This window comes from Gymnodraco acuticeps, unplaced genomic scaffold (assembly GCF_902827175.1).
Source record: "Gymnodraco acuticeps unplaced genomic scaffold, fGymAcu1.1, whole genome shotgun sequence".
Taxonomy (NCBI): Eukaryota; Metazoa; Chordata; class Actinopteri; order Perciformes; family Bathydraconidae; genus Gymnodraco; species Gymnodraco acuticeps.
Window position 1 is genome coordinate 723613 of NW_022990692.1, and position 21686 is coordinate 745298.

The 21686-nt window shown below is 42.2% G+C and overlaps 2 protein-coding genes across 11 annotated transcripts in view; both read right to left on the reverse strand.

Annotated features, from left to right (window-relative positions):
- Positions 1 to 150: 150 nt before the first annotated feature.
- LOC117555530 (vang-like protein 2) lies at positions 151 to 9471 on the reverse strand. 2 transcript variants are annotated; one of them, XM_034230411.1, is made up of 9 exons: positions 9166 to 9471; positions 6961 to 7035; positions 6375 to 6619; positions 5713 to 5833; positions 5023 to 5627; positions 4076 to 4212; positions 3722 to 3857; positions 2834 to 3080; positions 151 to 2211 (listed from the first exon to the last, which is right to left on the reverse strand). In XM_034230411.1, the coding sequence occupies exons 3-9, from the start codon at positions 6443 to 6445 to the stop codon at positions 1954 to 1956; spliced, it is 1575 nt and encodes a 524-aa protein (XP_034086302.1). In that variant the 5' UTR covers positions 6446 to 6619; positions 6961 to 7035; positions 9166 to 9471; the 3' UTR covers positions 151 to 1953. The 2 variants fall into 2 exon arrangements, with proteins under 2 accessions (XP_034086302.1, XP_034086301.1); XM_034230410.1 differs by lacking the exon at positions 6961 to 7035.
- Positions 9472 to 10048: 577 nt separating this feature from the next.
- The window catches only part of arhgef11 (Rho guanine nucleotide exchange factor (GEF) 11), a 47423-nt gene continuing 35785 nt past the window's right edge, over positions 10049 to 21686 (reverse strand). For 8 of the 9 annotated variants that reach the window (XM_034230423.1, XM_034230418.1, XM_034230420.1 and 5 more), the window contains 17 exons: positions 20455 to 20603; positions 19693 to 19833; positions 19003 to 19079; positions 18251 to 18376; positions 17591 to 17708; positions 17362 to 17510; positions 16259 to 16334; positions 15995 to 16177; positions 15825 to 15906; positions 15470 to 15550; positions 15252 to 15307; positions 15006 to 15158; positions 14640 to 14879; positions 14310 to 14420; positions 13880 to 14166; positions 13219 to 13351; positions 10049 to 13130 (listed from right to left, as the gene is read on the reverse strand). In XM_034230423.1, the coding sequence (XP_034086314.1) occupies positions 13081 to 13130; positions 13219 to 13351; positions 13880 to 14166; positions 14310 to 14420; positions 14640 to 14879; positions 15006 to 15158; positions 15252 to 15307; positions 15470 to 15550; positions 15825 to 15906; positions 15995 to 16177; positions 16259 to 16334; positions 17362 to 17510; positions 17591 to 17708; positions 18251 to 18376; positions 19003 to 19079; positions 19693 to 19833; positions 20455 to 20603 (2212 nt within the window). In that variant the 3' untranslated portion in view covers positions 10049 to 13080. The remainder of the gene's footprint in view (positions 13131 to 13218; positions 13352 to 13879; positions 14167 to 14309; positions 14421 to 14639; positions 14880 to 15005; positions 15159 to 15251; positions 15308 to 15469; positions 15551 to 15824; positions 15907 to 15994; positions 16178 to 16258; positions 16335 to 17361; positions 17511 to 17590; positions 17709 to 18250; positions 18377 to 19002; positions 19080 to 19692; positions 19834 to 20454; positions 20604 to 21686) is intronic. The other variant, XM_034230422.1, reaches the window with a different exon arrangement.

Here is a 21686-nt window from a genome sequence, read left to right on the forward strand (position 1 = left end):
GCTTTAGATACAAGGAGTAGGAGTTTACATAATGTTCATAGCAATGGACAATCGTACACATCACTCTAGCGTTAACCACAACCTCCCACACATAAGTGTCACTTCCTGAAGAAGAAATAATGTAGACATCTTATGATGAACACGGGACCATTTTCTTTTGGATGAGATCATTTATTAGAAAACCTTTTACATCAACTCAGTCCTAAAAAAGCACAGTATGTACAAGCTTGATGTAAAAGACACTGTTCTTCTGAGTGTTAAATCGAGTACAACAAAGTGATCCATCAAAACACAAGAAAATACAATCGTAGGAAAAGTACACTGCTTGTAAGTGGCAAGACAATCTCTATCTGTAGTGTAAAAAAGGACATCTTTGACTGACATAAGACACAATATGTGGCCCCATTCGCCTCTAAGGGGCCCCTGATGACCCCTAGTATAAACGGCACCAATTAGTTCTCTAAAAGTGGAATGATTAGTCTTTTATTTGTTAGTTCATCAAATAAAATCTGCAACTATTTTGATTACTGATAAATTATTTAAGCAAAAAATAATCAACTTCTTATCTAAGGGGTTTTGACTTTTTGTGTCAGGTTAATTTAATTTAGCAATACATACTGTATGATGACTGTGTACACCAAAGTGTCCCGATTAAGAAATTATAGTCTGTTTTTCGTGCTGCACAACAGTGAGAAATAGTTGAATTAACATGTAAAGGCATAAGCTGCGACTAGCATCCAAATATGTAAATGAAATGTTGGCGGTAGAGTTGCATTGTGGGAAATGTAGTTGATAAGCTGCAACCAAGGCAAGTCAATATGTGGAATAACATTTGTTTCTGTCCATCATGAGTGTGACAGTGTTATAGGAGTGCAATACTAAATATTACATTGTTAGGGGAAATACCATTTGACCTGTCTTAATTCAGACTGTGCTTAAGCTGAGAATGTTACTAATATAAAACATTTGAATCAATCACATGGAGGGAGCTTTTGGGTCTAAGGCCATGAGGCAGTTGGCCGCTTTTTCCAGTACCAAAACACACACATTGACACACTCACTTTAAAATATCAAAGACATTAATCAACATGAAGCTGGCAAAATGAACCACATTGGTTGTACTTGGCTAAATTATGTTAAGAGTCCATCAAGTCCAATTCCAGCCTTGTACTGTAGGTGAAAAAAAATTCGCTGCCAGTGTAACTGGATTCAAACTGCTCCTACACTTGGTTTGAAAAGTCATATTTCTTATTAGTGCAGGATTGCATTTCACTAGATGATTCAACACAACCTGAGCCGGAAATACAAAAAAGCACAAATCCTCAGTGCATTAAAGTCCATCCAGTGTTTCTTACTTCAAACTTGTAGTGGAACATTTTCGAATCCAATTTTCAGTCGAATACAAATATAAGACGCAGTTTCACCTGTAGAATCCAGTCCAATAGGTGATAAAAGACGAGGGCACTTCAAATGGACGCTTGATTATGCCCTTTTATAGCATTCAAAAGCAAACTAGAAGTTCAAGTAAAAAGAGAAGTAGGACTATCTGACAAAGTTTGTTGTGCATTAAAAAGGTCAGTGCTCACTGAGGTGAAATGTTAGTCTACCACATCCTACCATATTCTCTTGAATAAAGGTGTTGAATCTAAAATGTCAAATAGTTTTTTAAGTGTGTTGAAATACCACGTTAAGAAAGCCCTTAAATGTCAGTATCATGGGAACTGGAAGCAGTCTGTAGTGCAATATCAGAAGGAACCAGTCAGCAGTTATAGGGAGTGTGACTAATGTTTGTTTGAGGAACAAGGGCAGCGATGAGGCATTTCTGTTGCGTCTTCTCTGTCACTTCCTGATATTTCGGCCGAGTGGTTTGGGCGTCAGGCTTACAAAAAGATAAAAAACATAAAAAAAGAACTAACAAAAAGGTAAAAAAAGACTTGTTATTTCATCCTGCTCCTACACAGACGTCTCTGACTGCATCTTCATGACAAACTTGTGTCTTTTGGGGTCGATGAACTCCTCCCCAAGGTTCAGGAAAGGGAGGGGGGTCACCGTGACGACCAGAGAGAAGTCGAGGCGTCTCAGGGAGAAGACCTGACCCTGACGCAGGGCGGAGGTCACGGGCTCCTCGCTCACTAGGGTCCACTGGCGCCCCCTGCTGGTGTCCAGGTACTGCAGGGTGGGACCCGGGCTGAGGTACAGCTCCAGGAAAGCCTGAGCAGGAGTAAACAGAAAGATGACGTCTTGAATTATATTAAGAAAAAGTGGAAGAAAAAATCTGAGTAAAAAAAGGCGACATGATATGCAGAAGTAAAAAAATAAGACTAAAATAAAACTAAAATAAATCTAGAACAAAAAAAGTGAAACGATTAAATACAAAATAAAAACAAACACTATAAAAAAATATATATTTTACTGATTAATAATTGTATTATATATGTATGCAAGAAGAACTGAAAGCTATCATTAATAACCCAATTAAAACAATATACAATTAAATTAATACAAATCATATAAATACAAATATTGAAATATAACTATTTGAAAAATATTATCATTGAATTAATTTATAAATTAAAACAATACAAAAACTAACTCAAGACAAATAAAATCAAAACACAATTAATAAAAAATAAATAAAACAATTCAAAATTATATGAAAGGATTATAATTTCATTTATTGATAAACTAAAACAAAAAATTAAAAGCTATAATAAATACTAATAATAATAATAATAATACATTTGATTTATATAGCGCTTTTCCTGGTACTCAAAGCGCTTAAAGATTTAAAATAAGAATAACGATGATAGAAAGTGGAAGCAGCCTTGCTCACCTTGGGGGTCATGCTGTGGGTGATGCAGAACTGCAGGTGGTTGATGATGCTCTCCATGCTGTGGTACGACTGCTGCCTGGTGGCGCGGAGATATTTCTGCATGGCCCGGGCCATGGGGGCGAAGATGGCTTGGGCCGCCTCCCGGGGGTCCATCACCTCCCGCGGGTGCTTGGGGGACGACACGGACCCCTCGTCGTCCTGGTGACGCTTTATGTGGGTGAAGGCTTCCTCTACGGCCACCACCAGCCTGCGAGGAGAAACCAGGAGACACCAAGGTTTAAAGATGATATCATCAGTATTTACACACATAATGTGAAAAGCACAAAGCACGTTTGAAAAAATCATTAGAGTTTAAAGGGGTCCTGTTAAGCTTTTTGGAGTTTCCCTTTCCCTGAAGTATGTTAAAAGTTTTCGCGCATGTAAATGGTCTGCAAAGACTAAAATCCCAGAGTTTCTCCCCCGCCTGAAACACCTCTATTGGACTCCTTTGTTTACTTCCTTAACATGCTAGCGCTCCAACGCATTTTACGTGATAGGCTAAGGGGCGGGACATCTCTAAGCCGTTGACCAATCACAACAGAGCCGGCCAGCTAACCAATCAGAGCAGACTGGGCTCTGGTTTCAGACAGAGGGTGCAAAGAGGTGCTGCAGTATGAGAAACATAAAGAGCTTTTTGAACATTAAAGCATGGAGACATGTCCCAGTAGAGACACTACATACTGATATGAACCTGATCAGAATATAAATCTTGCTTTAATAAACACATTACTGCAGTAATAATCTAATCTCTGATTTTAAATGGGCCATAACACATATCAAGTACTTCTGGTACTTATTCAGTTTGTATCTTTATATGTATGCGTTCTATGTGTGTGGGTCTGTCCTCACCTGGCTTTACGTTTGCGGACCCTCCGCTCCACCTCGGCCTCCTCGTAGTAATACTCCGTGTGGGAGTTGTCTCTTTTTCGAGAAGCGGCAGCTATCATGGTTCTGGACTGGCCTGTAGAGTTATTGGTGCTGTTCTCTGCGGACAGAAACAATCAAATTAAAGAATTTCCCACATTTGGCATGATAGCAAAGTATTATTTGAGGAACTGGCATACTAATTACACTCTTTTTTAGAGTGTAAGACTCACATGTATCATTATATTATTGTTTTGTTATGGTATGTACACAATAGGAATCGTTCTGGTGCAGAACGGACTAAATGGAGAAGGTTGAAGAGTACATTCTGTGTTTTACCTTCCCCCAGATTGTACACTTTGAAGGCAGACATTTTCTTGGAGAGGATGGACTTGGGCAGGTTGAGCAGGGCAGGGTTGTAGACGGGGAAGTCGTTGTAGTACTGGTCCAGAAGCCACACGGCTGCACGCTGAATACTGAGAAACAGAACGTCTAGTTCAACTTGAAGAATAACCTGAAAGCCATACAGTAGCTGTAGAATAATTGCCATTTTTCTGAATATTAACTTCTCCTGTGCTCATTCTGTCATGACGATAGCATCCTTTCTTCTTATTTTAAGGTTTTAAAAATGTTATAATCATACAACACAAAAGGAAAGATTCAGACAACTGACTACAGAATGATCCATTTACTTTGTTTCTATTTTGCTTTTGGGATGCACATTACATTTTTCAGAATCACTTGAATGTCCTATTTTTATTTATCATCTTGATATGGTTGCAGCAGGTTTAGAGTTTCATGGATTGATATGAATCAAATAATCCTGGAGAACAATCATTTGCCGTAAGACTTTACAGCTCAGGAGTAATTAAAGGAAAAAGTGTGATGCTTTAAATGGCCTTATGATAGCCGTATCCACAAAAAAACGGTTATCAATTCTTTCTGGAGAGCTTTGCGAAATGTCTTTGCTAGTCCAAGAGATATCCTTCCTATAAACAGACAAAAAAGGAACTGCAAATATAACCCTATTTATTTCTTAATAAGATTAACAAGAAACATGTTAATAAAGAAATCCAACAAAAATTGGATACATAAAATATAGGAATGGCAAAAGTCTAGTCTCCTCTGGTTAGACTGATAATAAAAGGACCAAAAGGCCTGCAGATATAACCTTGTTTTTTTCAAAATTAGATTCCCACAAGGAAAAGGGTTCAATTTAGAAATCTAAAATATAGAAAAAAGTACCCAAACAATGTAATACCAAACAGTAATATAATAATATTAACCTGAGGTGGCCCACGTTGTAGAAGCGGCTGGCTCCGTCGGTGGTCCGCACCACCTTCAGGCAGAAGGCGGGCTGCAGGTGCCGGACCTCCAGCAGCACCAGGGCCAGGTACTGGATGAACAGCAGCGCGTCCACCAGAGACGCTGCGTATCCCACAATGCCCCTGTAGTCAGTCTCTCTGGGCTCCAGCACGCGCACCCCGTAGAACAGCCAATAGGACGCCACGAAGAGGAACACCAGCGCCAGCAGCAGGCAGCGGAAGATGAAGAAGCGCGGCAGGGTGGCTCTGGGCGGGCGGAGGAACAGCGCCCAGGTGGAGATGAGGAGGATGAGGAGCTTGAAGGCCAGGGAAATGTAAAGACCCTCACACGGGGTGCCGCAGGGTTCCAGGGTGTCCCGCCAGAGGAGCTGCGGGAGGGCCAGGAAGGCCAGAGGGGTGACCAGGGCGAAGAGCCCCAGAACCCCGCCCAGCGCCGGGCCGAGGAACCGGCGACACTGCAGCGGAGAGGAGTCCTCGAGGTCCTTCAGTCGCGTCAGGTCCTCGTTGGAGACGCTGTCCACGGAGGTGCCCGTGACCACCGTGGTGGTCTCGCCCCAGTTGTCATCCTGCAGAGAGAGCAGAGTAATGAGCGTTGGAGAAACATGGCTGAACACAGATGATGAAGAGGAAGGATTAGAGTCTGCCTCTGACCCGGTCGTCTCCGCGGGTCGACTCGGCGTCCAGCAGCGGCTCCCCCGGAGCCTGGATGGTCACCGATTTGTCTCGGATGCTGCTGTCGCGGCTCTTCGAGCGATGTCTGTCTCTCCTATCCCTGGAGACAAAGGACAAGTCAGGGATTATTATCAATGGGAGAAAATCATTTTGTGTCCTGGCAGGTTATTTAAAAACCTGAAGTCTAGCTATTCTGTTGTGGTAATACTTTAAATGTATAAATGTAAATCAAACAATAAAAGGGTGTTTTTACAACAATATATATATTTAAAATTATTACAAATATATTATTTTTTTTATTTCTTCTTTTATTCCAGTGTTCAATGCATTATGTGTACATTTTTATGTGATTATGTTTTTGAATATTCTCAGCATTTTTGTATACTTCCAACAGGAGGCGCCAAAGTTGGACAATTCTACACTTATGTCTTAAATTGTATTTGTATCTCTATTCGAGGACTGAGGGATAATGAACAGCAAAGATTTTTGCAATTATTTTCTCAATTAATTGACGAAAAATAATTGCATTTCTATTTCTGTGAAAGGTGCTATAATAAATAAACGTATTATCATTATTACTTTCAAAGATGTTATTGAATGACCAATTAATCAGCAGTACAGTGACACCTGAGGTCCTCTACCTGTGTTTGCGGGAGCTTCGCGATTGGGACGATTTGTAGGAGTAGCCCGAGTACGTCGACTCGTTGTCCATGTCTGAGGCCGGCGGTGGGCGGGGTTTCCGGGCCCCTCCTGCCCCCGAGCCGCCGCCGCCTTTCTCCCAGACCACGCCCAGCTGGCTCTTACGGCTGCTGATGGACTTGGTGGAGAGAGCCAGGGGGAGGCGCAGCAGGTCCACCTTACTCCTGAGGGAATCTATCTTGGAGGCCTGGGAGAAGGAAGAGAAAACGGGTTACAGAGAGAAGAAGATAGATGGAGTGTTTGAGAGTGAACAGCAAGGAGGCAGGATGAGAAATGAGGAGACCGAGAGGGGGACAATTTGTCATATCAGACGAGGAGAAAAGCATCTCAGAGGGAAACATACCAAGGAACAGCAACAAGAAGAGGGGCATTGTTAGAGTGTTGGCCCAGAGGTGTGTGTGTGTGTGTGTGTTGTTCAGGCACACAGGACATAGCTGGGCCCATTCTTCCGCTTTAAGGGAGTTTTTTTATGAGCAAGTGATGTGGCCCTGAGTGTGTTCTCAGCCAATAAAGGGCAACTACACCTACTTCTATTCTGGGCTGCAGGTCTCCAGTGTGCACGACATGCAGAACATCAGGACCATTCCAGAAGAACTGCACGACCTTGAAGAACATGCACAGTGTCTCATTTATACGAAATGCATGGTGGTTTTCCTTGTTGGTCCATGTCTGATACATACTCGCCCGGACGCCACATTCCCAAACTGTCCCCTGTGGTCTCCAAGGGCAACAGAGCTTCACTACTACAATGGGGATGAATGGGAGGCTAGGGCTGAGAAAAGACAGGAGGGGGGTAGTAACCACAGCAACCAGAACATCAACTCTGCACCCCCCTCCTCTAATTCTCCCTCAAACACACACCTCTGAAGACACAAACTAATCATTTACCAGGCTATGCCTGTGAATCAAGCGGACTGTAAACACAGTTTGTTTCCCCAGAAGGTACTTTCCCAATCAGCCGTAGAACAATCTGAGTCTTAATGTTATAAGAAGTCCTCGCACTCTCAATTTGCTCCGTGACCTCCTGTGTCCGTCTTCCATCAGACAGGCCAGTGTTCAGTAATGGCTTTCATGTGATTCACACATGAGCAGAAAAAGTGTTTACGGGAAAGTGACCATAACATAGCCACTCTGGAGTCAGCTGGGACACGGTTTTAATATCTGACGAGCTTTTAGGACACAGCATCACGTGAATGCTTGTGAGGGTAGAGAACATAATGCAGCTACAAAAATACTGAAATATTGACGGAAAGCCTGATGCAGCCTGCAAGACAACCTGCCAACGGGGAGAAGATTTGCTTTCCTGCAATTATATGAGACCAAGCATAAAGCTCCACAGATATGGTTGAACAACAATGTTACTGTCCCGTGCTATGAAACATTAAAAACTCTTTTTATAGACGCCGCACAGGGGACACATGTCTCTCTTTAAAAAAGGAGAATGTGCTTGGTCTTAGTCACTACATCATGCATGCCATGCTGCACGATTTCTGTTTAAAAATGGAAATCACACTGACCTGATTCTCTAGTTTGCATAAAATTATCTTTGCTGCAGAGTGTGCAGATTTAACAAGGCTTTATCTTGCATGAAGTGGCTGTTATAAGTGTGTATTGGTCAAATCTAGGGCCAGACACAACACAGAGCCTGAGGAAAAATATGCGACCCTCAGTACTGAGAAAAAACAACTTGGTTTTATGTTGGAAATCAACAAAACAATTATCTGAACATAATTATTGTGGCAGAAATATAAACAAAACTAGCCCCGTCTGTGACAAACAATCCCATTGATCGCACTTCCGAGCATCTCCCACTGTAATCCATCCACCGCTCATTGATCCTCACTGGAGAGCACGCACAGCATCATCTGGGATGTGATAGGTTGGATAAGTACTAGTGTGGAAACAAACTGTTACTACATAGAGAAGCCAGGCTCAAAATATATAGTTTTATCTCTGGTGATAGAGTTGCTCTAAAAAGTCATTCAACTCGTTATTATTACATTTCAAACAAGAGTACAATTGTTTACTTTGTTAAAAATAGAAATGGTTCTCTTTAAGTCTCAGTTTTGGATGTTCAAATGCATGCCGCCTCAGTCATGTTGGGGCTCCCGGGGGCCTCCAGGCCTCAGGGTGGCAGTGGGCCATCGAGGCGTGGCTTCAGCCTCAATACAGACTCCTTTAAGCAAAGCCGAGCCCAGGCTTCGAGGCCTTTACACCACAAACAAACCGTTTGAACTAAAGCCCAGGAACACAGTTTTAAAAGCTAAAAAACGATTTAAAAATCAGTGCGAAAAACCAGGAGTGAGACAAAGCCGAACACACCCAGGATGCAGTGATGAGCAACAGACTGGTGACCACACACACAGAAAACTCCTCTCGCATGCGTGTTTGCACAGCGGAGTAAAATCTACCAAATCTGTAGCGTTCCATTTGGCACACAGTGCGTAAAAGTGCGCGGATAAAAACAATGAACAACTCATGGAGAATGAGCTTTGTGGAAACCCGGTGTGTGTGTGTTCACACTGGTGGAGAAATGTAATGAATCTGAGATCGATACTGTTTTCTGCCAGCTCATCAGTCCGTGCACAAATACAGCTAAAAAATATGTTAAGAGGGGGGGGAAAGGCACAAATGTAGATTGTTGTAGTTTTGGCATAGTTAGCCGTTGTTATGGTGAAAATGCTCATTCAGAAACCCCACATTTTACCCAGAATGCATGCAGGAATGTCTTACCTTTCTATCCAAAAGGGTAACGCTGCAGCACAAAGAGCCGAGCAACAAAAGTGCCTACAAAAATCACTTTCTCCCGACTCTCATCTCAGATTCCGCGCTCATTTATCACCGGAGTGTAACTTGATTCTTTGTTAGTGATAGCAGTTTGTTTTGTTGTCTTTTCGGCTGTAAAATCGCATTTCAAACCGAAGCACCGAAGCCTCACAAAGGGCAGCGACTCGCAACTCATCCCGGCTTCGCATCTGCTTTGTGGCGGATCCCCGCTGAGCTGAGCCGCTCCGCAGACCTCCAGCACCGGAGACACGGAGTCAAGCTGGAGAGAGAGTAAACCAACTGCTTCCGGGTGGACATCAGAATAAAACCGACATTTGCCCTAGAATTTTCCGGTGTCAGTTTAAACAATAAAGCCGATATGTTTTGTTTACAAAGGAACACAATTGCATTTAAAACGTTTAACACTTTAAATGTTAAACATATGGATGAAACCCCACGCATTGTGCACATAGTATAAAAAGATACTTGTCATATCAATAATGCACACTTGTAATGTCTACGGATATATCTATATTTCGTAATGAAATTATGAATATAAGCCTAATGTACATACAGAATATATACATTTTTTATTATACCTTCTACAAACCTTCTGCTTTTATTTTAAAGCAAAAAAAAATTGGATTTCCTGTTACATTCCCGACTTTAAACCATGAAAAGCTGCTATAGTTTTGAGTAGGTGATGATTTAGAGATCCTTAATCCTACTAAGGGAATAAAACATATCCAAATGAATAACTTCAACACTCACTTAAAGAGACAAGATTACTAATTAACTGGTGACAATTCAACCCAAATTCAAAGATCAAAAACTCACAATCCACATTTCATTTAGTTTATCCAGTTTCTTTTTAATCTCACAAAACACATGAATCTGAGACACGAGCTCTGTTTTCCTTCTGTGCAGCTAAACAATCTCATCCATTTTAAAAACAAGGGAGAAGAAAATAATTTATACATCCTTTTTTTTTTTATCATATCTACAAAAATAAAACCAAATACGAGGACTAAGGCTTTACAGGAAAAAATTAACATATATAAAACAAGTGGGTCTGATCTCTATATTACATGAGTGAACACGATTTTTTTTTTTTTTAAAGACACAAAATAAAACCAATGAGATGATAGTTAAAGACGTGTGTATGCATACAGTAGTTTGCACCGTGCAGGGAAGTTTTTTGTGCAACATTAAAAAAAAGGGAATCAGTTATATCTTCTTTTTCTTTTCTTTTTTAGCCGGTTAGGGCGACAACGCTGATGTAAATGTAAAATGGAAAGAAGATATCATGAAAGATATAAAGAAATTGAAGTGTAGAGGTAGAAATTGGAAATGAAAAATGTTTAGAGGTGGGAGGAAAGAAAAGGTACTATTTGTCGAGGAGAAGGAGAGATATTGACTTCTTTGAGCCAAATTATGGACAGCACAGTGATGACTGTGTGTCCATAGCTTGGCATGGAAATGTTTCAAACAAAAATATTTTCTTCTCGATAACACTTCTGGGTCACTTGAAAATAGGCAGCCATAATGTCGAAACAAAAAACATGTTCCCTTCTACACCTGTGGAAAGATATTTCACTTTGGTAGAACATTTGAACTTTTTATCACAAATCCCTGTTGTTAATTCGGGGTTTCCTGCTGAAATCAGCCACTCTGGTCGTCAAAAGGTGTCCTTTTTAAGTTGAAAATGTCTGTTTTGTTCATATGTGACGGCTATGTTACAGCAGTGAAATATCCTTTTGAAAGTAGAATTCAGCTGGTTAATATACTTGGCTCCTGGTGATCAGTTTGGTAATGTATTGTCGGTAAAGTCTGTTAGTATTTGAAACCAGCTCAAATAAAATCCAGTTCGGTGCGACCATCAGCTTGATAAGAGGAAAATAATTAAACTGGTACAAAAGAAACACAATTCTTTCCTTGTAAGAGTTTAAAGATATATTTTCTTTTTAGCGTGTCATCAATTTAGGTTAAGATAGAAGGCGTTTGAGAGAAAAAGCTTTAGTGTCAGTCTTTGCTGGTAAATGTGCCTTAACCATTGGTTACAAAAACCTTAAATTACTCCTACATAGTTTGAGATTATTTGCTTTATTGTGTTGAATACCACTCTCGTGTCTGTTTTTAGGACTCTGCTGGAACCAGTAGCAGGTTAGCTTAGCGTAAAGACTGGAAGAAGCGAAGCCGCTAGCTTTAGCCTGTCTTAAGCTAACAAAATCCACCTAGCAGAACCTACAAAGTTCCCAAATCAACGCACTAAATCTTAATTAGTCAAATCCTAAAAAAACACACGCAGAAATGTGTGAGTTCAGGTGCAGAAACAAGAAGAAACTACAGGAACTAATGAGACATAGCGTGTTCATTTATGAGCTTTACAGATTCTGGTAGGTGGTATGTTACTTTTAGTCAGACCCATACTAATTGTTTCCCTCATTTCCAGTCTGTGCGCTGAGCTAAGCTAAGCGGCTGCTAGCGTTATCAGCCTTTGCATACACGTGTTTCCCAAAATGTCAAACCATTGTTTCAATTTATTTTTGCTTATTTAACATTTGCATATACTGAAGCAGTTTTTTTTACTTGGAGAATGTGCAGAGTTTGTCAAAAAAATAATCTTAGTTACCTAATAAATACAGGTTGTTCAAAGGGTGGGGATGTTCAGGTACAGAGCGCAGTCCTTTCATGGCTTTGGCTGGATGGATATGAACACTATGTATGTGTGACTGCTGGAGAAGTGAAGAGTTGCTGGTTCGCAGCATCTACCCCTCCACACACTAAATCTCAAAGTGTGGACAGGCGATGTCAGCGGCGATTTTTGGCAGCAATTTGATTGAGGGCGACGTTTTTTCAGAGCAGTTTTCAAGTTTGAATCTCTATTTGTCCTCTTTCCTCACTCAACATTGCCCGTCTTCTCCCAAAGCATTCTCAAATCTCCCTAACGCGACATGATCAGAAGAGCTTGTTTATCGCTGAGATCCCTGACCCTCTCTGAAGCAGCGCTGAAAAAGAAAACCTGCCAGCATTTCAGTAGTAAACAGCGGTTTAGGGTTTCAAAATGAACAACATTAACAATGGCATGAATGATGAGTAAAACAGACTGGAGGATAAGTCAGTGAGGCTGCTCCCAATGACACGTTCGTGTAACTCCCACAGTGTGAGGATATGAATCCGAGCTTAATGACAAAATAAAAATGATGTGTTGGTTTCCTTACCCAGTGCAAATAACCTGAATTATATAGACACAGTCCTTCGGCCACGGTGGCAGGTGAATCAGTGTAAAGCAACCAGTGGAGGCGGAGGGGGGGGCGGGGACCCCCGGAGGCCATCTTGGCTCAAATGTCGGGCCCTAAATAAAGCCAGTGGCATCTCCTGTCCCTGATTTGTCCACTGTACATGACAGAGGGATGCATTGTGGGTAAAGTGCAGGGGTGATGGGTCCCTTCGGATTTTCCCTTAAATTAACATTTCAACACTTTTCTGCTCCGTTTCTTCAACCAGCTCTTTAAAAAAAAAAAAGAAGCAAGACGTACAACTCCTTCAAAAATCCAACTCCGATTTTCTACTTTCAATGCTTCCAACTTTTTTAAATTTCTCTTCACTGGTTAACTTGTCTCGTGCCTTTTTTGTTCCTTCATACTTTTTCCTCGCTCCGTCCACGTAGAAGTTGTGCTGACCTCAGAGATCCTGGTGATTCCGGCTGGTTTGTTTGTATTCCAGGGAAACGGGAAACAAAAAAAACACAGCTAGGGTCCGTCCTGGGCTCTGATCGAATGGCCGGTGCATGCAGGGAGGAAAGGGTGAGGGGAGGCTGGGCTTAAGGGCCCGAGACCGATATTAGTGCGTTCTTGCGCCAACAATCGAGACGGAGTGACGTCAGAATCCCGTCGACTGAATCTTGGGCTCTGCTGGACTGCCCTCTTTGCCTGGTGGGGGTCAAGGAAAAAGAAAATGAGTTTACAGAGGAATGCATCGTCAATTCTTGTTTTGTAAATAGTTACGGTTGTTTCTCACCGTCCCCTGAGCCGCGATCCAGAGACGGCGTTCTGGAGACGGTTGCCGACGGACACTGCTGGTCCTCTGGCTCCTGATTGACTAACGGCTCTCTGAGGGTCTTCAAAAGCGTGTGATGGGAATTCTCTATGTCCTGTAAAAAAGAGGGAAAGATGCAGGACATTATAAGAGAGCTGTTGTACACTTTGTGGGTTAAACCATGAACAACGTTTGACCCCGTTTGTTGCTTTTTGTTGAGGGCCTTATCGTCCGAATGTAAAAAACATAAACACAACTTTTGAGAGACTTAAAGATTTAATGTTACAAAGTAAAGCACACAGTTAGTAGTCCACAGCATGAGGTACACTAAATGTTTTAATCAGATACTATAAACTGCATTCACTAAAGTCCCCTATATATGGCTGCAGTATTAGCTCCACTCCCCATGAAAGCTGATCTCTTCTCGTGGCAGCATTTAAAACCTTAATAATAACATAGTTGTTGGGGAAAGAGACCATGTATCCTCGTAAGACAGAAATAAGATGCTCTAACTGGTTAAAAATAACATAAGAGTAAGAATGACGCTTTGTGATGACTGTACAGAAAACGTTTTTTGTGAGTTGGATTAGGTTTGAGTTCACGGTCCGACAGCCACCTTGTTGCCACGTCAACACAAACTCACCTTCAGCTGGCGCAGCTTGCTCGTCAGCCCCTCGATGGTGTGGAAAATCTCGTCCACATTTTTGATCACGTGGCTCTGCGGCGATTGGTCCGTTTCCTCTTCCTGTTCCAGTTGCATAGCCTCTGATTGGTTGGAGAAGCAGGCGGGTGCTTCTTCCTCGGGCTGCAGTGATATCACTTCCTCCAGAGGCTGAGGGAAGTGGCTGGCGGTGGGAGTAGGAGGGTCGTGGAGGTCGTCGGTGGCGCTCTCTCCCTGCGCTGTAGGCAGTACCAGGTAGAACATGTTCCCTGGAGCAGAAAGTGTTTTTGTTTTAGCGGTAAAATCAACACCGACACAAAGATTATATTCTCCAGAACTCATCTTGATAATTATCCGACATTTACATAAAAAGGTATAATCTTCTTCTGATAAAACGACAGCACGTCATTACCCTGCGCGGTGGCCTCGCCTCTCGGCTCGTGTGATTGGTCGGAGGGGAGTGTGACATCAGCAGTGATGTCGTCAGGGACAGAAGAAGAAGAAGAAGGACCCGCAACCACAGCTAAGAGGATAGATGTGTGACAAGGAAAAGTGCGTGGGGAAGAAGTGTGTTGTAAAGTGGAAGCAGACAGAAGAAAAAGAGAAAATAAAGTGTGTGAGAAACAAATTAATGAATCACCCAAGTGAAGAGAAACATGCAGAGGAAGGCAGCCATTAAAGACACCCAGATTTCACCCAAAAACAGCCAGCCCTGTGGGAAGATTAAAGATGTATCCGTTACCTTTCCTCACGACCTGAACGCTGCTGGGTTGCTCAGAGTCAAGCGGCGGAGCCTCTTCTTCAGGCTCCGCCTCCCATTCGTTGGTGCTGAAGTTGAGGACAGTCTCCAGAGACTCTGGCCGCTGCCTCTCGGTGAACGAGCTCCTCTCATTGGTCGTCTCGTTGGTGGGCGTGTCGTCTGAATTGTGGCTCCAACCGTCCTCGTCCAAATCTCGTAAAATGAGCTGCCTTAGTGTTTCAACTGTGGAGACAACAACAAACAACAATTAATAAATAAATAATATATTTAGAATGAACTATAATGGTTGTGATTTTATTAAATTCCTATCGGATGATTACAAATGTAACAGATGTGTTTGTTTCTCACCGTCCTGTAAAGCGGCCTCGGCCACACCAACTGCTTCTCCTTCACCGCAGATGAAAGCTTCTGATTGGTCAGTAGGTGTGTGTGCTGAGAGCACAATGTCGTCGTTGGAGGAATGAGTCTCCATGGAATCGGACTGCTCCGTTATTGAGTTGTCTGGAAGATGAAGAAAATAAAAAACGAAGTGACTCAACCAAAAACTACATTTCCACACAGTTTACATATTTGGGGTGAAGATCATTTAATTACCTGCAAACACATTGCTGCTAGTTGACACTGGGGACGCACTGCGCAGACTGGAGGAGCTGTAGAAAAAATATACACAATGTACATTAAGCATATGCAAGGAGTAAACAAATGTATTAAAGAAAGACATGAAAATAATTAAATTGAAGACATATTACAGAACTGTGTTGCAAAGGAACAGATTTATTTATATATTATTCATAGACGTCAGAATTACTCACGATATAGGTATGGATCCGTGATTGATCAGGGGGGATGAACCGCCGGACGATGAGATGGTCTTTTCAAGTAAATCTTTCCAGCTGTAACACATGGATGCTCAATAAGCACAAACGCCAGAATCTGGGAAAGACATCTTTGATTCTTTTGAAAAATATATTAGGACTGGATTGCAGTGTATATTGTAGTTTGATACGCCAATGGGTTTTCAGAAATCGTATATACTATATATTGTTTTTATCACTGTTTGATTGTTTTAGTTTTATTGATTCAACTTGTGTATTTAAGTCTCTCTTGTAATTCTCAATGGGTCTAACTAAATTAAACAAAGTAGACATTTCTTGGGAAAGAGCTTACGTGTTTTTCTCCGACGCCGTCCCGGCCACCAGCTCGTAGATCTGCCTCTCTGTGGTGCTGATCAAGTAGAGGGCTTTGTTATCTGGAGACAAATCACAACACCATTACATACATTATATCATCCAAAAAGCCAGAGGGGAATATTAAATCTATGGGTAAGCGTTCCTGACCTGTAGCTACGGAGCGGACCAGCAGAGAGTCCAGCTTCACCAGAGGGCTGAAGAACGTCTTGCTGTCCCCGCTGCCCCCCACGCCCCCCCCCAGCCAGCGGGACGGATACCTGAGCAGCAGCCGGTCGTCCGGGCCCCGCTGCAGGAGCAACAGGGAGTCCGACAGCAGCAGCGCCTGGATCTCTGATGGAGGGACACAGACAATGTGAGTAAGAGGCACACAAACAAACTGATGACTGTATGTATCCACAGGGAGGTTCTGACCTATCTGCTTATCTTTGTTGACTTTCCACGTGAGAGGACCTTCGTGGATCATTCTCTTAGTGGTGAGGTCCAGACCCTGTGAGGGACAGGAGGAAAACAAACACATTGAGTCAAATAGCAGGTTGGTATAGTAACACTTAGAGTAAGAAACAGAAAAATAGGGTTTACTTAAGTCGTATTTTCAACCTGAACCAAGGGCTGGGCAACATGAGGAAAACCAGATCCATATCATTATTGTGGGGTTGAATATTGATGCTTTTACAAAAGTACAATGAGCATTTCATAAATGATGAGTTACGTGGATATAGTGTAGAGCAGTGCTTCTCAAACTTTTTTCAGTAATGTACCCCCAAAAGAAAGTTTGGGTCTCTCTGCTGGAACTGCTACCCCCGCGACCCGACCACGGATAAGCGGGAGAAGATGGATGGATGGATGGTACCCCCTTTGAAACATTTTCTCAGCCAAGTACCCCCTGACCGACCCCGGACATTTTTGACAGAAAAAGCCTATATAAATAATTACAATAGAGTGATGTTCCCTCAGTGTTTGATGTATTAACTCCTTAATGCATGAATTACAACAAACTAAGGATATTTTCATCTTTATGCAGAAAAAAAATATTTTTCCAAGGAGTTTTTCAATTGAATTAATATATGTTTAACAAACCAATGAACAAAATGATATATTATTAAAAACTATAAATACAATACACAAATGTAACATGTTTATAGGAGGACCCCCTTAGTGGTTCTAGGAATATTTTATATACAATTGTATTTTCCATTTAACTTATTGTAGTAAGATTATTTTTGTAATCATGCATGGTATTTTTTTAATTAACCTTTTTAACGTACCCCCTGCAGTACCCCAACGTACCCCTAGGGGTCCGCGTACCCCCATTTGAGAATCACTGGTGTAGAGTATGTATAGAGTGGGTAAAGGCAAACAATCTAGTCTCATATACATATCGTTTTTATATATCACCAAGACCTAACTGGACCATATTTCCTTTTTTCTTTGTGACTGACCATTTTTCGAAATTGATCGGAAATTAAGCAAAAATACTAAAGTTACCGTTAAACCAACATGGATTATCTGATTACCTTGAATAGAGGCGCAGCGTCCAGCCTGCGTTGGTATTGGCTGAGGCGTTGCCGGTGCTCCGTTTCCCTGACGTCCTCGTTCACCGCCAGCAGTATCCCTCGGCAACAGGCGTGGGCACGTTGAAGTGAGGGGAGGTCCGACGAACCGGCTGAAAATCAATAATTCTGACGTTATGAATTCTACTTTTTTGGCATGTTCTCTGTGTTGATGTATCTGTTGCTTCCTCACCCTCTGTGTGTTTGATGATGTTGTCCAGCAGCAGGGGGTACTTGGTGAGTCTCTGCATCTCAGACACCAGCAGGTCTTTGAGCTGCAGCCTCCGACAGTGATGACTCGCTTCACACTCCTAAACAAAAAGAATAAGACGTTAGGCAAAGAAACATCTACGGAGAGAGATGTGCAAATCTGAACTTTTTATCAGTACCAATTAGAAACTAAAAAGATGTGCAAAACCCTACTTTTACTCCAACTACTCTAACAGTTGTACTCATGCTAACATAATTAAATAGGCATCTTAATAGACATTCTTAATCAAGTATGACTGGCATCAGATCATATTTCAAATGTAATACTTGAAATAGACGTCTTAAAATCTACATGAATGAAACAGTAGGTAAAATTGTGAGTACGTTTGTAAAAGTGTCTGAAACTCAAATAAAATATAAGTTAAAATATAAATCCACAAGAACAACTTATATCAGAGGCATTAGACTGCACAACACTTAAAATCGGTGAAACACAAGAGCAGAGGAGCTCAATGAATAATAAGGAAGAATTGGAGCACTGATATCTATCTTTGACTGATTTGGGAACAGGAGCATGCACATGTCTGTCACAAAATGGTGTGTGTGTGTGTGTGTGTGTGTGTGTGTGTGTGTGTGTGTGTACCTGTATGATGTGAGCGAAGCGAGGGTCTTTGCGTTGCTTGTTCTTGATGAGCTCCTGAGCCTGAGACTGCTGGCTGCACAGCTGCGACGCCTGCTCCTGAAACTCGTCTCCCGCCGTCCCTTCAAACTGGAAACACAAACGCCACGTTAACACTTAATCCTGAAGAGGGCAATAGCTATAGGATGGAAACATGTGAGCAAACCAAGTATGAGTAAATATATTAAGGATCTGTCAGCATGTGTTGCTTTAGAACATACATTACTAAAGGAAAGCTGACAGTTCTTGAAAATATCTGGTGGAACTTCATTGAGTCAATGAATGTTGGTAATGATGAATAAAACCAAAGACCGGGGCGGGGCGGGGCGCAACGGGATAAGATTATAAAGTGTAGTAGCCCACGTCATATCCTTTCAGATTTCTGTACTTTGTGATCCCTGTATCATCTGTATACTGACCTGTGTGTATTTACATGCCTATTCAGCCACCTAGACTGACCGTTTTATGTATGTGTAATGTTCGTTATATTAATCCTGCCCATAAACAAACTCTTCTAACAAGAGAAGCTGGAGTATTAACATGTGTTTAGTGTCCTGTCTGTCTGTAACTTTATGTGGTAGTGTTACCACTGACAGGTCTCTCTTGAAAATGAGACCTTGTGTCAATGAGATCTACACCTGTATAAATATAGGCTAAATAAAAAATAAATTAAATGATGGGGGACGGACTAGACGGCGGTGATCATCTTTGCTCACCCTGGCCAGCATAACGTCCCCGATGTCCTGAACGGTGGGGGCTTCTCTTCGCTTCTTCATCGCCTCGCATAGACTCGCTGCAAAGAAACAACAAAGAAAAAACACAAACTAATAACATAACCTTAATGTGGGTCGGAATCGGTTACATCATTTCAGATAATACCATTAATACAAGGCAAGGCTAAAAGCATAAGGAACAGATGATGCTAAATGCTAGTCCAATTACATCGCATCATATACTTTCATAAAGTCTCTTTATTAAAGCGCAGAGTAGATATTGACTTAACAAATCTGCAGGCTGAGATTGTTACGCTGACAACCATCCCTTAGTATTTGCTTCACTTATTATTATTTACCTAGCACACATACAGCCCTGAAAGCATGTTGACTCAAAGTACGACTCACTTTATTGTGCAAACACAAGAAGCAGAACGCAGTGACACTGTTACATTTCACATGGAGACACACATAGTCCTCATATTAAAGTTGTTACACTATTTCAAAAGTTGTATTTCGTATTTTGAAACGAGCCTAAATTGTCTTGACGGCGTAAAGCAGCACACACGCAGAAATATGCAGCTATACCTGTAATCAAACACTCTGTATGTACGACCAGAAGAGGGCAGGAATCGTCCTTATCTAAGATATGTGTGGCTGAAGACCTGGACATGTTCACACGCGCTCACTGACCGTGGAGTTCGTAGACCTGGGGCAGGTTGGGGAAGATGCAGGCCAGCTCATCAGAGTTCAGCACAGACCTCATCTTCTGGAAGAACACCTGGTCCAGGACCCTCAGGGTGCGCAGGTGGGACGCCTCGGTGGTGAACAGCTCTGAAGGTGAAGAAAACGAAGAGGGGGGGATCATAATCTCAGAAAATTGTTACAATCAAGCTAAAACGGCTGCCTTTAAGTAGTTTGGTTGGAAACATTTCCTATAAATTGCTTGTCTGTTCTTTCAAACTTCACATTTTAGCTTTGCTTCCCGTGAGATATTTCTGAGTTTATTCTGTAAACATTACTGTTGCTGCTAAAGAAACAACATTTAGTTATATCGAGTAGTGAAAAATAACCGATAAGAGTAGTGTGGCGCAGTGGGCTAGTGCGTTGGTGTTCGGATCAGGGGAGCACAGGTTCAAACCCCGCTGCAGTCAGCATGTCGTTGTGTCCCTGAGACACTTCACCCCAAATTGCTCCTGTGGGGATTGCCCACAGGATTGAGTATGTAAGTCACTTTGGATAAAAGCGTCTAACAAGTAACATGTAATCTAATGTAAAAAAGAGTTATCAATAAAGAACCGAACAGGTAGAGAATATCGCTAAAATTAAAGGAATAAAATCTTAACAAAAGCAATCCCTTATCATTGCACAGGATGTTGAGCTTGAGTTGTGTGTCAGGTTAAATGACGATAACAATCATATTAAAATCTCATGTGTGTTGTATTTGACTCGTACCGTATATGACCGCCTGTCTCTCCACCTCCCGGGGACTGAGCGTAGCGAGGAGCTGAGGAGTAACCGTGTCCTGCCAGTTCTGCCCGTCGGATACCTCCTCCTCCAGGGCAGCAGCGTCCAGCAGAAGGGTCAGCGGAGAGTCCATACTCCTACACACACACACACACACACACACACACACACACACACACACACACACACACACACACACACACACACCACACACACACACACACACACACACACACACACACACACACACACACACACACACACACACACACACACACACACACACACACACACACACACACACACACACACACACACACACACACACACACACAGAGAGAGAGAGAAAAGCACCAATTTAATAGAGTGGTGCAGGACCGAGGCCTGCAACCCGGAAGTGAGTCAGCATGTCACCACTTCCTGTTCCCTGGTCTCAGAGCCAATGGGATGTCTCCATAGGATTTGGGAAAATAGCTGGAAATAAGGTCTGTGGTTGACTCAAATTTAAGAGACGGATCACGTTTTGTTCTACGACATTAAATCCATCAGCAGTGACCCCGCTGGTGATTTCTGAAGAGTTGACGTGTCTGAGAAACAATGGTTGTTAACAAGTGGCTGAATAGGACTACAGAAGTTGTCCAGGCCGTTTTACATCATTACGCCGAACACGTAAACACTCCTGCTAAGTGTGTTTGCCCTGTTCTGCTGGAAAGCAAGTTCCTGCCTCCTGCAAACTGTTCAAACAAACACTTCAACTTTTACAATTTAGAATCTGTATTTTTGAATGTCGATCTTAAGCTGGCGTGACGGTGAAGTCGTGCGACCCTGCTGTACTCGGCTGTAGTTCCTTTATAGCATAACGTTAGTATTTTGCTTCCGGTGATTAGATTTATGATTCAAAATGTATAAAAGTAGACATGTGGAGATTATCCGGCTGAACAAAACGTGCATTTATCAAACAGCTTCGTTTTCCACAGACCTTATTTCGAGCTATTTTCCAAAATCCTATGGAGAAATCCCATTGCTTTTTTGTCGAGGGAACCAGCAGCTTACTTCCGGGTCGGCCTACAAAAATACGTCATCACTGCACCACTCTATACAAAACATATCTAACATTGTAGGGCGACTGAAGCGGCCATTTCTTTCTTGAGAACCAAACTGTTTCATCTTCAATGTTGAAAAGACGTCTGACACCTCTAGGGTTAATTTCCTGCCAGATA

Excerpts from the sequence above, each read along its gene's own strand:
- LOC117555530 (XM_034230410.1), bottom strand. The coding sequence starts at position 6,445 with ATGGACAACGAGTCGACGTACTCGGGCTACTCCTACAAATCGTCCCAA. Across the intron at positions 5,834-6,374 it reads CGAAGCTCCCGCAAACACAG|GGATAGGAGAGACAGACATC; the intron begins GTAGAGGACCTC and ends CTTTGTCTCCAG. Across the intron at positions 4,213-5,022 it reads TACAACGTGGGCCACCTCAG|TATTCAGCGTGCAGCCGTGT; the intron begins GTTAATATTATT and ends TCTGTTTCTCAG.